The sequence below is a fragment of the Cynocephalus volans genome, chromosome 8 (assembly GCF_027409185.1).
Source record: "Cynocephalus volans isolate mCynVol1 chromosome 8, mCynVol1.pri, whole genome shotgun sequence".
NCBI classification, from domain to species: Eukaryota; Metazoa; Chordata; class Mammalia; order Dermoptera; family Cynocephalidae; genus Cynocephalus; species Cynocephalus volans.
This window is the reverse complement of record NC_084467.1, coordinates 45,902,381-45,918,845: the sequence shown is the minus strand read 5'-3', so window position 1 is coordinate 45,918,845 and position 16,465 is coordinate 45,902,381. Positions and strand designations below refer to the sequence as shown.

General features: G+C 45.6%; 1 protein-coding gene and 1 pseudogene across 1 annotated transcript in view; both read right to left on the bottom strand.

The window, feature by feature from the left end:
- MROH7 (maestro heat like repeat family member 7) overlaps positions 1 to 2,445 on the bottom strand; it is a 48,556-nt gene extending 46,111 nt beyond the window's left edge. The window contains exon 1 of the mRNA XM_063106899.1: positions 1,284 to 2,445. Within this exon, the coding sequence (XP_062962969.1) occupies positions 1,284 to 2,445 (1,162 nt within the window). The remainder of the gene's footprint in view (positions 1 to 1,283) is intronic.
- An 11,988-nt stretch (positions 2,446 to 14,433) lies between these two features.
- On the bottom strand, positions 14,434 to 14,525 carry LOC134385339 (U6 spliceosomal RNA; annotated as a pseudogene).
- Between the last annotated feature and the right edge of the window lie 1,940 nt (positions 14,526 to 16,465).

Here is a 16,465-nt window from a genome sequence, read left to right as displayed (position 1 = left end):
TTGCATGATTCTATTTATATAAAATGTCCAAAGTAGACAAACTACAGAGACATAAAGTAGATTAGTGTTTGCCTAGGACATGGGTTGGGGGTGATGTCTAAGAGTTATAGCATTTCTTTTTGGGGGGTAGATGAAAATGTTCTAAAATTGATTGTGGTGATGGGTGCACAATTCTGTGTATATAATATGGCCTTTAAATTGTATACTTTAAAAGGGTGAATTGTATCAACATAGTAAATTATATCTCAGTAAAGTTGCTTTAAAAAAAGATAAACTTGCAGAAACAAATTTCCTCTACATCATCAGAATTATCAGTACCAAACAGGAATTGTACTGGAAAATAAGATATGATTCATGACAGCAATAAAAACTATAAAGTATCTAGGATTAACATGTCAAAGAACGCACTGGACCTCTATGGAGAATTTTTTAAATTCCAGTAAAGCATACATTCTACATAAAGGAAAACTTGAATAGGTGGTTAAATTAGTAACATTCTTTTTTTGTGTGTGTGACCAGTAAGGGGATTGCAACCCCTGGTGTGGTGTCGCCCACACCGCGCCCAGCCAGTGAGAGCACCGGCCATCCCTATGTAGGATCCGAACCAGCGGCCTCAGTGCTCCCAGCGCCGCACTCTCCCGAGGAAGCCACGGGGTCGGCCCTAAATTAGTAACATTCTAATAAAAATGTCAGCAAGTCTTTTTTGAGGACAGACAAATACATTCTAAAATGTATAAAGAAGAATAAAGGTCTACTAATAGCTAAGGCAATTTTGAGGAGAAATTTAAAGAGGGATTTTATCCTAGCTGCTAGGAACACACATTTACAAATCTATGGTTTTTCTAAAAGTCATAGTATATTGGCAGCTGAACAAAAAAAAAGATTGGAAGACAATATTTACAGCCTCAGAAACTGACAGGGGATTAATTTACAGCACTCCTTCATATCAGGAGTGAGGCAGGGATCCAGACAGGACCCCAAGGCTCCACCCAGGTGGGGCCCACAAAATCTCAGTAGAGATAAGCTGAGCCTAGAGCCTGCCTGTTCCACGAGTCAAACTTCGGAACGGGTCAAATTGAAGCTCAGCGAGACTAAGTAGCTTGTCTCAAGTCACATGGCTAGCAGAGGCCAAGTTCTAGATCTCTTGTGTGTAATTAATATAGTGTATTTATCTGCGGCATGCTGTTCCCCTCCTCACCTCTCCTCTCCCCTCCCTGCTCTAGTCTGAATGCAGAGTTCTTGGTCAGTGCCCTCTCCGGGGCTGTTGCCCCTGCCTTACTCACCCTCAGGGGTGCTTTGGAAGGCTGTAGTGTCGTCGGTGGTACTGGAGGTGGGGAGCCCCAGCAGGCACTGGCTCACCTTGTCCCAACTCTCCAGATTCTCCAGGGGTATGGTGGGGATGCTGTTACCCTCGGAACAATCCTGCTGGCTGCTCAGTGTTAAGGTGGAGGTGTCACTGAACATAAGGCTGGAGCCCAGGCTCAGAGTCTCATTGGACCCTAGAGTCAGGGTCACGCACGAGGCTGGAGAGAGGGTGGAGTTGGGTCTGTGGATGCTGGAGTGAAGGCTGACACCATCACTGGAGCTGGGAATCAGGGCCACATACGAGGCCTGAGTGACAGTCATGTTCAATTCAGATCTGTGATGGCCGTTTGAAGCCACATTGGTGGTTCCCTTAGAACTTGTGCTCCAGGTTGCACCAAAAGCTCCTTTGGAAACAGACCCAGAGGTATTATGTGAAGCCAAAGTGATGGTCTCATTGGTGTCGGGGATTAGGGTCCCACAAGAATCTGGAGCTACACTCAGGTTCAGCTTGGAATTGTTTCTTGAGCCCATGCTGAACAGCTGGCTGGAGTCAGGATCCAGAGAAGAGATTGAGGCTGGAATAAGGAGTGCTTTTGAGCCTTGCCTGGAGATGCAGCTGCCTGGAATCACAGCTTCTCTTGAACAGGGCCTTAGAAATGGGTTTAATTCAGACCTGGAAGGATTGGAGTTACTCTGACCCAAATCAAAAATCTTGCTTGAGTGGCACTTGAAGGCCTCCTCAGAATTGGACCCAGAATGGTTCCCTGAGCTCAAGCCAGGGGCCTCAGCAGAGCTAGGGCTCAGGATGGGGTTTGAATCCAGATCCAGGGCTTCGCCAGAGCAGGAACAGATGATCTGGGGTGAGGCTGGAGCCACATCCCTGCTCTCACTGGGTCTGGGGGTCTTGTCAGACACCAGGCCAGTGGCCTCTCCTGAGACAGGACTCAGAGTTGGACTAAGGTCTGGAATGAGATCTGAGTCAGGACTCAGGGGTAGATTCAAGATAGGAACAAGAGCCATGTCTGGGTTGAGCCCAGGGATACCACCAGAACCTAAGCCTGGGGCCCCAGAGGAATTGAGACTTGGTGTCATCTCTGGGTCTTCATGGAGGATGCAACTAGCCACTGGACTCAGGGCCATGTCCAGTCTGGAGTTCTCTCAATGCTACTGCTCCCTTCGTTCCAATAGCCAACTGCAAAGCTCCCTGCAGTACTCCTGAGAGAGGGAGAAGAGACAAATGTGGCCATGTCACATCTGTTAAAGCCTTGCCATGTCTCCCACTGTCCTCCAGATGAAGGCCCTGTGCTGTAACTTACAAGGTCATTGGTGACTGTGCCCGCCCACCTTTCCAGCCCCATCACACCCTGCTCTCCTCTTTGCTCTTTTGGTTCCAGCCACATCCCACACGTTTCACTTCTTTGACACAACCTGCTGTCCCTCAGCTTGTGGCCCTGGACAAATGCAGTTCCCTCAGCTTAGAACCTCCTCCCCTCATCCTTTGCCAGTCTCACTCCTCCTAGCAAAATGCTCATCACACTTTATTCCAATGGCTCATTTAGTGTCGAGTCCTTCCTGGGGATGAGCTCTGCAGTGGCAATAGATGTGTATATCTTGGTCTCTGGGGATCCCCAGGTCCTAGCACAGACACAGGTACACAGTGAGAAGTCTACAAATAGACAAATGAGGAGCCTCTTCCACTTTAAGGTAGAAAAAGGGAAGGAGAAGCCTCCTTACTGGTTGGCCACGTGACTTGGTGACCTAAGTTCACCAACAAGGATCTCTGAGCCTTGGAAGATTTGGTGCTCCAAGCCAGAGACAAATCGCTAAGTTGCTAGAACTACTCGGCAAGTGGCCAGGGCACTAGATTATCAAAGCAACATTATCACAGCTGCCTACCGCCCTCAACAATTTGCCCATTCTGGGTGAAGCAAGCTACATGGAGAATGTGTGAGGGTCATCAACACAGAGCCTGCTTCAACTAGCAATCTAACTGCTGGTGAACTCCCCAGTCCTCCACTACCCCACTCCACCCCTGGGCCACCCGCTCTGCGGGAATTGTAAAAACAGCTCACCTGCACGCATGGTGTTCTTAAACAGGAGTGGACCCCTAGGAGGAGAAGGAAAACAAGTCACAGAAGTGTGGCTTTGCAACACCTGCTGCGCAGTCTACAGGCCAGTCATGCATGTCTGTTAACCAGCTCCCCCTACACACACACACACACACACACACACACACACACACACACACACACACACACACATTCTCTCACACACACACATGGGCCATAGTTACCAAAGAGATGCATTTTCAGCCTGGGAAACTGTGGGTTGGTGCAGCCTACAAGGCAGTGAGTAGGATCTTGGAAGACCTGACTGGTTTGGGCTATGGAAGACAGTGATAACCTCCACATCCCCACCCCACAGTACCAGGTCACTGGGCAGAAGGGCACAGGTCTTAACCCTGGCTGGCCCTCCTTCTTCCACGAGAAGAGACCAGATCTCCCCCATGCTCTCCTGTTCCCTCAGTTCTCCTCCTCCATCCTGCAACAGGTGAGTCTTCAGAGCTGCCTGACAGTGACTAGGGCAGTCCACAGCTTGCCCTGCACCAAACAGACATTGTGTGATGGGAGAAGCAGTGGCTGTTGAGGGGCTTGGGTGGGACTCAGAGGAGCAAAAGGAGCTTACTCCTTACTCCTGACACAAGCTGCTTATTGGCCTTTGCCCCAAGTCCTAGGGCCATAAATGGGGAGGGTGGAGCATGGCCATAAAACAGCAAGTCCTGTCCAAGACTGAGAGAATCACTGACTGGTTGCCGTCCTCTGTCCCCCACCTTAATGAACTCTTCCAGGCCCTGGACAAGGCTTGCTCGGAACTTCAGAGGGTGGAGCTATCAATAGATCTTGTAGTTCTTCATTGAGAACATGTTTATCAGATGAGCCCAGAATGTGTTAAGCACTTGGGTGAGTACTAGTGACACACACATATGCATACACACAACATCTGACACTGGGGAACCTAATTCCCATAGAATCCAAAACAGAACTCTGCATGTCTCCCCTAAATAGGACCCTCCCAGTCTCCTCCATTGCAAGGCACTGGTGCTACCATCCAAGCCAGAAACAACATCACTCTTGACTACTCTCTTTCTTACTTGCTGCACCCAATTTTGGCCGAGTTTTGCTAATTCTAGCTCCAGAACAGCTCTCAAATCTCTCCCCATGTCACCATTACCACTGCCAGAACCTCATTGCCTTAGGGCTGTATCTTGTAATTGTCCACTCAACAGAGGTCCCCATATTTTGGCCAACTCCCAACAAACCATTTTCCAAAGTGAACCACAAAGATCTTGCTTGAAAATTGCATGCAGCAGTGTGGTACTGGCATAAGAATAGGCATATAGATCAATAGAATAAAATTGAGAGTTCAGAAATAAACCCATGCATGTATAGTCATTTGATTTTTAACAAGGGTGGTAACTCCATTCAATGGGGAAAGAACAGTCTCTTCAACAAATGGTGATGGGACAGCTGGATATTGACATGCAAAAGAATAAAGGTGGGCTCCTACCCCACATTATATATAAATATTAACTTAAATCAGTTAAAGAACCTAATATAAGAGCTAAACCTCTTGGAAGAAAAGGTAGGAGTGAATATTCATGACCTTGGATTTGACAGTGGTTTCTTAGATATGACAGCGAAAGCATAGCAACAAAAGAAAAACTAGATAGATTGGACATCATCAAAATTAAAAACTTTTGTGCATCAAAAGACACTATCAGGGCTGGCTGGTTAGCTTAGTTGGTTATAGTGCAGCTTTATAACACCAAAGTTCACAGGTTTGGATCCCCATACCAGCCAGCCACCAAAAAAAAAACAAAAAAAAAACAAAAAAAAAACTAAAAGAACACTATGAAGAAGTGAAAAGACAACCTACAAAAATGGGAGAAAGTATGTGCAAATCATATATCTGGGTTGGCTGGTTAACTCAGCTGGTCAGTTGAAAATATGTTCCAACAAAAACTTGTACACAAATGTTCATAGCAGCAGTATTCACAAGAGCCAAAGTTAGTTGGAAACAACCCAAATGTCCACCAACTGATGAATGAATAAGCAAAATGTGGTATATTCATGCAATGGATTATTCAGCTATAAAAAGGAATGAAGTTCTAACACATGCTAAACTTTGAAAACATTGTGCTTAGTGAGAGAAGACCATATATTGTATGACTCCATTTATATGAACTATTCAGAATGGTCAAATATATAGAGACAGAAAGCAGACGGAAGCAGAAAAAAGAGGTTGCTAGAGGAAGAGGGGCATGGGAGGTGACTGCTTAACTGGTACCAGGTTTCCTTTTAGATTGACAAAAGTGTTCTGGAACTAGATAGTGGTAATGGTTGCACAACATTATGAATGTACTAAATGTAACTAATGATAAGTTTGATGCTATGTGTATTGTATCACAATTTTTGGAAATGCATGTGACAGACAAGAGGGTATAGATTCACTTTTCTCTGCTCCTCCCTTCTAAAAACAAAATATTCTGGAAATAGCTCAATAGACAACCATAAAAGGCCTCTGAAAGCTGGAAAGAAGGCAGTGGACTGGCTAGGAATCTAAGAATTTGAGGAATGACACTATGATGCGCTCCCTGGGGTTTTCTTTTTATCTCCTATATATCTCAAACTGAATACCAGAGAGGCCACCAAAAAGATCTGCCAAAAGCATAAACATGCATTCAAAAAAAGAAGGGAAAAAAAGCCTGCTCTCTATGGCCAAAGGACCAGGAAGGGGAAGCCCAACAGAGAGGGAGCCCCAATCCCTACCCCATACCTGGGGCAGCAGCAGGACAATCTACCTGCAGGGGCAATATCAGCACAGCCTGCATCTCTGGGCCTCCATCCAGCAGTAGAGACCTTGCAAGAACCCTCAGCCCCTGGCCCTTCTGCCCCACCCCCCAATGACAACAGGTGGCTCTGGGAAGTGACTTCTGCTACTTTAGCCATCATCAGCAAGAATGATCAGAAACCTCAGCAATCCCAGAAAAATGGAGAGGATTAGGACTCTGAAAACTGTCATCAGAACTACAATCCACAAAAGTATGCCAGAACCTACACACTAAAACTTAACATAGTGACTGCCTGCCAGAATAGATGATTTACTTATGATCAAGAGTAACTTAATATCTTAAATGTTGAGGATGCAGTAAAAAAATCACACATAATACAAAAACTAAGAAAATATCATCATGAGAAAAGATAATCATCTAACATCAAAACTGAGATGAATCAAATGTTGGAATTTGTGGCAAGGATTTTAAAGCAATCCTCATAAAAATGCTTCAACAAGCAATTACAAATTCTTTTGAAATAAATTAAAAAACAGAAAATCTCAATGAAAAAAGAGAAGTTATTAAAGACAATTACTGAAATTAATAGTTATTTTTTAAAAACCTGAAATGTCGGGCTGGCCCGTGGCTCACTCGGGAGAGTGCGGTGCTGATAACACCAAGGCCACGGGTTCGGATCCCACATAGGGATGGCCGGTTGCTCACTGGGTGAGCATGGTGTAGACAACACCAAGTCAAGGGTTAAGATCCCCTTACCGGTCATCTTTAAAAAAAAAAAAAAAAAAACTGAAATGTTTTAGCTTTATTGAGGTATAATTGATATACAAAAAATTGCACATATTTAATGTATACATTTTGATGAGTTTGGACGTATATACACACCCATGACACCATCATCACAATCAAGTTACAAATGTTAAAAGCAACCACAGAGCATTATCTATAGGAGAACACTAATTCAGATGACAACAGATTTCTTATCTGAAACCATAGAGACCAGAAGGAAGTGACACACATTTTTCAGGTGCTGAAAGAAAAAAACTGTCAAATGCACATTCTACATCTGGCATAACTATACTTCAGGAATGAAAGAAAAATAAAAACATCCTCAGAGGAAGGAAAAATGCCTGTAAATCCAACTATAACTTTCCCCTTTTATAACCCTTTTACGACTTCTCATGGGTTCTCAGACTGCGGGATGTAGGGGGAGCTTATGTTTTTTAAAAGATATATTCCCAGGCCTCACACACAGAGACTCCACTCTGTAGCTCTGAGGGGACCCAGGAATCAGTGTTTTATCAAGCTCTCTCCCTACCTCCTCTATCCAAAGTGATAATCACATATCTGGTGGACAGGCCATGAGTGGAGACACCCTCATCTGCAGTCTGATATCTGTGTTTCATTACCAGGCCCTCAACCCACAGGCCTGGCCCCTCCATCTCTCCAGCTACATCCATTCCCTTCCCCGGCCTTGCACCCCATACTCGAACCACTCTCAACTTCTCCAAGTGCCTCCAATGTGTTGGCCCCTCTCTTGCCTTGGGTCTTTTGCCAACACTCTTTCTGTAAACTTTTCCAAGATTACCCACCTAAACTTTAATCACTTCCTCTAACTATCATCTAATTTAGTCACATTTCAGACACCAGCTTAGATGTTTCTTCCTCCAGGGAGTCTTCCTGGGACCACCAAATGTGGGTGAGGCACCCTCATCATGATTACTCAGTGTCAGAGGATCACCCTGCTTACTTGTATGTCTCCACTCACTAGAAGATAAGCTCGGTGGGTATCTCACTGTCTTGTTACTGCTATTTTCCAGCACATAGCACAGTGCCTGGCATACATGGGAGGTTAGAAAAAGTTCATGGATTCCTTGAACTTGTTAAGGTAAGTGAACAGATATGCTGTTGATAGGGAGCAGAGGGAGGGAGAGGAGGGGGGAAAGGAGGAATTGGTAAAGGGACACAAAAATCAACTACATTGTATATTGATAAATTTTAAAATATAAAAAATAAAAAATAAAATGTTCATGGAGTAAGGGAATGAATGAGTGAACAAATGAATGAATGAGTGAGTGAATGAATGACAACTCAAGATGGATATCTTGATCCTCCCTTACTGGCATGTTCATTCATACTGTTCAGGAGTTCAAAGTGATTTTTGCAAAGTCCCCAGCAAGTGGTAGAGTCAGAATTTAAACCCAGGTCCTCTCAACTCACAGTTTGCCCCACAATACCCCAGAGATGTGCGAGGCACAAATCACTCAGTGGAATCACATCTTCCTGTTTCTCATTCCCCATTATCTCTGCTGCTCTTAGGCCCCTATGCTAGAGGAAAGTCCAGTGAAAACAAGGCACCTCTCCTGATGCCCAGCTATAATGTTAAAATCTAGGGCTTTGTAGTCAGATAGACCTGAATTTGAAACCTGCTCTGTCTCTCACCAGCTGCGTGAGCCTAGGCAGGTGGCCTCGCCACTCTAAGCATTCATCCCAATACTCCAAATGAGACAACGCACGTGAAGTGATGATCACAGTGCCTGGCCCACAGTAGGCCCTCAGTACATGTGCATCCCTGCCACCCCTGCCTCCCCCTGGGTGAGGGTAGAATGGAGGACTTGCGAAAAAGACAGTCTGGTTTCCAGGTCCTCTGCCTTCTCTTTCCCTCAGTCTGTGGTATTCCCTCCCTGAGTCTTTTTGCTTTCTGCCCCCTTTCCCCCCACCCCCAACTCCTGCCCACCACGTTTTCAGGACTTAATAGCCTAAACCCTTTCTCTGTGAGCCTTGTGCTGCTGATGTAAGGTTCAATGTGTTACCTCCACCTGGGGCATCCACATGGTAACAGAAAATTCAGCTTTGAGCCAAAGGTGTGAAGTTCTAACTGTGGAATTACAGCCAGAGGAGGGAGACTTTTACCCAGAGGGGTGGGGTCTAGGTGGTAACTGCCTCGGGCAGCCCCCACCCCTGGACTTTCCCAGAGCCACCCCTCAGCTTACCTAGGCTCTCCCCAGCCCAGACTGGTGTTAGGGTCTTTGTGAGGTCACTATGACCCTGAAGTCCCCAGCCAATGAGACCCCTCCTCCTGCTACACAGTGGGGGGAAGCAGAGAAGGTGTGTTTTCAGAGAAGGGCTTGCCTTCAGACCCTCCACTACTGCCTGGAAAGGACCTCATTTTGAATGAACGCTTAGCTCCTCGCCTGGCATTCAAGTCTCCCCATAAAAGCCCCTCACTATATGATCTTATGCCTCTGTTTATCTTGGGGTGACAAGGGCTTTGGAATAAGGTGGACTGTCATGAGAAAACTGAGACCCACAGAGGGAAAATATTGGCCCAAGGCCACAAACTAGGACGCCTGCTGTATGCCCAAGTACTTGATCTTTTCCCTACTCCACCTGCCTGCTCATTGGAGGCACAGATAACAGTGCTGAGCTGGGCAGGGATGAGGACTGGGCCAGGAGGGCAGATCTGTGATAAGGAAATGAGGGTTCTGCTGCTACTCCTAAAGAAAACCTTTTTAACAATGAGCAAGGGTTGGCTGCTAAGTTCAGTTGGTTAGAGCATGTTGTTGACAACACCAGGGTTAAGGCTTCAGATCCCTGCACTGGCCAACCACAAAAAAAAAAAAAAAAAAACCTTCCCACAGACCTGCTTCTTCCCCAGTGGCCCCTCACTCTTTGGCTCCCATGACCAGCCTCTCCCAAGAAACATTTTTTCACTCTTCCCTCTCCTCCCCTGACCTCATGCCTGAAATTAATCACTGAATCTTCCAATTTTACCTGCAAATCTGTCCTGTCCTCACACCCTCAGTCTTAGCTGGGGTCCTCCTCATCAGGCCCAGATTCTGGCCAGCTTTCTAAATTATGTCCCACAGGGCAGGTGTCCCCCTCTCCGGACCACCTGCATCCTGCCATGAGGGAGCTTCCTGACAACTCATTTCCCCTCTTAACACCTGCAGTGTCTCCCCACCGCCTGCAGGATCACGTCCAAGCTCCTTGGTCCCCTTCACAGTCTGCCCCTGCCTGCCTGTTCACCTTGTCTCTGTTCCCTTTTTGAAAGTTTTAATTTGAGGGCCGGCCGGTGGCTCACCCGGGAGAGTGCAGTGCTGATAACACCAAGGCCATGGGTTTGGATCCCTATATAGGGATGGCCAGTTGGCTCACTTGGGAGAGCGTGGTGCTGACAATACCAAGTCAAGGGTTAAGATCCCCTTACTTGTCATCTTTTAAAAAATAATTAATAATAAATAAATAAATAGATAGATAGATAAATGAATAAATAAATATAAAAAGAAGAAAGTTTTAATTTGTACTGAAGCATTATATATACAAAATTGTATACAGATCTCAAAAGAATAAAATTACAACAAATTTAGCTAAAGATCTCAATTGCTTTGTTGTGATTTTAGAATTGGGCAACACTTCATTCCATAAAATTGAATATGGGTTCTGAAGAGCATAGCAAAAAAGAGATTGCCTGTATAGACAGAAAAAAACAGTTGAACAAGGCACAAACAAAGACCAAGAGGACTGGTCATTTCAAAGTTACTTTCCTTGTAAGGTGTGGACAAAAAACAGAACAATAGAAAAAACAACTGGTTGGTTAACATCAGGTTACCTCAGGCTGTCTTTTTGTGTTAGAATTAAAGCAGAAGGAACTTCATTATCATGCCTATGGCAGATTTAAAATGGCCTGTTTGGGAGATAGCCTGTTATCTCCCCTGATTTCTTGGAAGGTCAGACAACTTAGTTTGGGTTTGGTGATGCGAAACATTAGCATGGGTGACTCCATTTGGGTTTTTAGGCTGATCTGTTGGAGCCTAGTGCAGGAACATTGTCCAAAACAATGGCCTCCTACAATTTTCATTTAACACGGAAAACTGCACATCAGTTTTCACCACATGAAGATGCCCATGTACCCAGCACCCACATCTAGAAACAGAATATCATCAGGACCCCAGAAACCCTCTTGTGCCCCCTCCCATCACTAACCCCCACCCAGGGTAACCACTATGATGACTGCTAACATCATAGTTTAGATTTGCATATTTGTGTACCTTATATAAATGGAATTATACAGCACGTACTCTTTTGTTTCTGACTTCTTCGGTTCAATATTATGTTTGCGAGATTTTAAATATTTTTGCACCTGGTAATTGTTACTTCTAAATTCTTGCTTCCCTCTAGTTTCCTCCTGTTTTTGGTCTCTTTCCAGAGTTTTCAGGTGGTGATTTTTTATAGTTTGTCCAGAGTTCATAATTGTTATCTGTATGACAGTTGTTCTGATAGGAGCTACTTTGCCATTACCACAAGCAGAACTTTCCTTTTTCATTTTATTTTTTTCCCTTCTCATATTTTCTTTTGGATTACCGAATTTGTCTTTCTTCTCTCACTCCTTTGTCCCCCTTTCCATTTTTTTGGAAGTTTTAGATTCCATGTCTATTCTTTAAGGTTACTCTAATGATTTTAACATTCATAGTTAAGTCAGCAAAGTCTAAAATTAATATGTTATTATCCTTCAAAAAGCAAACAAGGAAGGACCAGCTGTTTAGCTCACTTGGGAGAGAGTGGTCCTGGTAACACCCAGGGTCACATGAGTTCCCTCTTTTCTTATGGTTATTTGGTATTTCGGGCCTTGGTTATAGGGCAAGATGACATTATTTACATGAATGTAAAGTTGTTTTCCACCCATCCTGGAGCTGCAGGCTTGCATGTACTATCCAGACACTGGGAAACCAAGGAAAACTTCAATTCCAGCAGGACCCTGAGATAACAGCAAGGACGGGAGCAGAAACCAGAGACAGTCTTGGTGAGACTTTGCACCTGAGACCTTGCATGAAGCCCCTGCCTCCTGCTTTCCATTCCCCACATTCCATTCCCTCAGCCCCCTATTTAAAACCACTCAATAAATCTGAGTCTTGGAGATGGCTTTAGTCTGGCCACTCTCCTTCAGGTTTACTGGAGAGATGGGTGAACCTAACATCTCTCCTCAGGTCACCGATATTCCTGAATAAAAGCCAACTTCCATTTTCACCAACATTTGACTTTTGAATGGTTTGCTTTTGAAAGGGGGCAGGCAGCCAGACTTGGGCCCAATAATGCTTCCATCTGGGATCAATTTCCTTCTGCCTGAAAAATAGCTTTTATAATATCCTTAATAAGAGTTTGTTAGTGGTAAACTCTTTTAGTTTTATTTGCTAAAAAATAAAAATCTCCATTTCATTCTCATTCTTAAAAATATTTTCAGGGCTGGCCAGTTCGTTATCAAAGAAAGTGAGCCGAAACGTGGGAAAAGAATCTGCCAGGCTGCACTCAAAATGGAGGGCAGCAACCATCATTGGGGTGGGAGGGCTTATATGGGCCGTAGGGCGCCAAGGGCTGGCTGAAGCAGTCAAGGAGGCGCATTGCGAGGGAGGGGCATTGCACCCATGAGGAAGCTAAATGGTTTCTATTCCACCCAAGTCATGAGGCTTCTTGTAAAGGGAAGCAGGGAGGGGTTGGTGGCCATTTTGTGCATGGCCTTGCCTAAAATGGCGCTGGTTATATCTATCAGGTGAAAGTACAGTGTTATAACACCAAAGTCAAAGGTTCAGATCCTTGTACTGGCCAGCCACCAAATATATATATAAAATAAAATAATTTTTTTTTTCATTGCATGTCAGACTCTACAGTGTCTGTTATTTTGCTTTAGCACATCAAAGGTAATATTCCACTGCTTTCTGGCTTCCATCAATTCTGTTGAGAAGTCACTCTGCCACCTTTTTGATGATCAATCTATTCTTTCTGGCTGCTTCTGAGATCTTCTGCTTTGGTGTTCTGCAATTTCACTACGCAATAGACATGGGTTTCTTCTTATTTTTCCTACCTGGGATTCATTGTGATTTCTAAATCTGGGGATTGGGGCCAGCCCGTGGCTCACTTGGGAGAGTGTGGTGCTGACAACACCAAGTCAAGGGTTAAGATCCTCTTACTGGTCATCTTTTAAAAAAATAAAAATAAAAATAAATCTGGGGATTGGTGTTGATCAGCAATTTTGAAAATTTTTCCAGAAATATTGGAAAGTACTGCCTTTTTTCCATTCCTCCTCTGCTCTCTCCTGCAACTCTGATTAGATGCATGTTAGCCCTTCTCTCCGTCTTCTTTGTTTGTTTCTCCATGCTAATTTATGGATGACACTTTGAGATTCTATCTAATTCCCTAATCAGCTGATGAAATAGTCTGCCTCCCCTCTCCTCTCTCTCCAAGCTTCTGCCCGTGCCCCGTCAGCTATAGGCAGCTGGCGAGCTGTTCAGTACTGCACAAGGGAAGAGCAAAGGATGAATCCGAGCACGCTCTGACCCAGGGCTAACAGCTCCCACATCTATACTTCCAGCCCCAGGTGTGGCCACTACCTATATACGTGGATGGCTCTCAGGACCCTCAGACTCAGTAGGCTTCAAACTGAGGTAATCTCCTTCCCACAAAACTTATTCCTCCTCCTGACTCCCTATTTCCATCAGTGTTTCTTTTTTTCTTTCTTTCTTCTTTTTTTTTTTGGCAGCTGGCCAATACAGGGATCAAACCCTGGATTTTGGTGTCACCAGCATCACACTCTAACCAAGTAAGCTCACCAACTAGTCCTCCCATTTCTTGATTTTCACAGATACTCAGGCTGAAAACTCCCAGCAAGACCCCTTTGGCTTTTCCCCCATCTCCTCCCACCCCCACATGCATGCTACCTTTTCCAGGTCCAAAATGTTCCTTCCTGAAAGTACCCACACCTGTTGCCCCCGTTCCATTTTCACTGCCCCCCACCTAATTCCAGTCTTTCTTGGCTTTTAGCAAGAGCCTCTTCACTGTCTCCCTTCTTCCCAATTAGCATTTCCCTGGTTCATCCCATGCCCCAGCAGATTTGTTCTCCTGAAGCACAGACCCAAGTATGTCATAAACTTCTCAAGAACCAGCGTGACATTAGCTGAATCAGACATGACTGTTCCGTGACTTGCTAGCCCTGCCCTCCAGCCTTTTCTCCCACCTATCTCTCACCTGGGAGAGGTCCCAAGCAGACCTCATGACCCAACCAAATGGGCCTTCTACCCTGTCCCCTTATGGGTACTCTGAGCTTTCTCACCCCAAGCCTTTGGTCATTCCGCCCATTATCTGGAGTGACACTGTCTCTTCCCATTTCTACTGAGTAAACCCACCCAGCCCTGCCAGGGCAGCTCTAAGTTGGTGCAAACCTTTAAGAATTAAATTCAACAGCAGATTCCAAAAGCCCTTGTTTATTTATTTAATTTACTTTTCAACTTTTTATGGAACGCTTCATGAATTTCTGTGTCATCCTTCTGCAGGGGCCATGCTAATCCAATTTTAGCATATGTGCTGCCAAGGCGAGCACCCAAAATCCTTCAAAATGTGCTTATTCTTTGACGCAGTGATTCCACTGCTGGGAATCTTACCTAAGAACGTGATCAGGAAAGTGGCTGGAGACACTCACTGAAGTATTTGCATAAAGGTAAAAGATTGAAACAATCCAGGTGTCCAACATGGTAAGCAATGGTTCAATAAACCACCGAAACAGCCATTTAATGAGATCTCATGCATCTGTTAAAGATGAAAATTGCAATCATGTAGGGAACTGCTCCTATGACCTATGTGAAAAAGGGATACAAACATATTTTTAAGTTGTACATATATATACATTAACAGCTAATCCTTAACAAGCACTTAGTTTGTGCCAGGTACAGTCCTAAGTGATTTACATAGGTTAATTCATTTAAACTTCTGGCAATCCTACAAGGTTACAAATGAGGAAATTGAGGCACAGAAAGGTGAAATGCTTGCCCACGTCATACAGCTGGCACATATCAGGGCTGAAAGAGAATATAGGCAGCCCAGGGCCTGCATGTTCAAGCTGTACTGCCTCCCTCAAGCAGCATGGCCCCAACCATTAAAAAGAGAAGCAAAAACCAACCCCCACTGTGAAGGCAGAATTGCCCTCCAAAGATGTGCACATCCTAATTTCTGGAGCCTGTAAATATGTTACTCTACATAGCAAAGGGAATTAGGATTGCCGATGGAATCCTAACTTTGCTAATTAGCTGAATTTAGGATGGGAGATTATCCAGGATTATCTGAAAGAGTCCAGTGTAATCATAAGGAACCTCGTAAGCGGAAGAAAAGCAGTAGAGAGAGCAGAGGGAGCAGTATGGAAAGGACTTGGCCCAACCTTGCTGGTTTTGAATGTATAGGAATAAGGCTATGAGCCAAGGAATGCAGGCAGACTCTAGAAGCTAGAAAAGGCAAGGAAACGAATTACCCCCCCAGACACTTCAGACGGAACTCAGCCCTACCAATATCTTGGTCTTAGCCCACTGAAACCTATTGCAGGCTTTGACCTCTAGGACTGTAGGACAATAAATTTGTGTTTTTTAAAATGCCATTGTGGGGCCGAGCCCGTGGCGCACTCGGTAGCCTGCCCCCTGGAGCCTGCAGCCCTGACACTTAGCCAGGGCCCAGCCCAGAGCAGCAGCTCAGAAAGGGTTTGTTGAGTGATTTGAAGAATGAGCCTAAAACCCAGATAGAAAAGAGCTCCCCTTCTCCAGAGGCTGAGGGAAATAAGAGTGTGCGGTCTGGGGTTCCAGGGCTGGCTCTGCCTCGGGGTGGCCCATCACAGACTCGCCTTTCCCTGAGTGCACAATGGGGATGGAGGGGCTGTTGGACAGGCGTGTCTTCAAGTCCTCCCTGTCTGGCAGCTCACAGCTTGGGTCTCCCTAGATCCCTGTAAGCCACATGCCCCGACCAGCCCACAGAACCTCCCTGTCCTCAAACCTCCACTCGTCAAACCTCCCCTCACCGTCCCCCTTCACCCCATCTCCTCACCCACCTCCCTCCCAGCACCCCAAACTCAACACTGGCTGGGCCCACCCTCCTCTGCACCCTGCCAGGACAGCAGCCTCTGTGCCCTGGGTCCTCCCACTCTCACCCTCACTTGCCCCACAGCCTCTCCCTCCTGCACCTGCAGCCCCTCTGGACAGGCTCTGCCTCCCCGTCCATCCCCATGCTCCACACAGATCTCTGGACACTGTCCTTGCCAACATCACTATCGCTCTTCTTACTGTCAAGTCCAGGGGCCCCTTGCTGTCCTTAGCAGGCCCAGGCACAGCTGACCACCCCTTTCTTCTTGAAGTGACCCTTCCATTGGCTCCTGGGCCCCCCTCCCCGTTCTGGCCCCTCTCTACCACTGAGTTCTCTTCTTCCACCTGTCCCTTAATGTCAGTGGTCCCCAGAGGTCTGCCTCCACCCCTTTCTCCCTTTGCCTTTAGCCCTGAGCCCCAG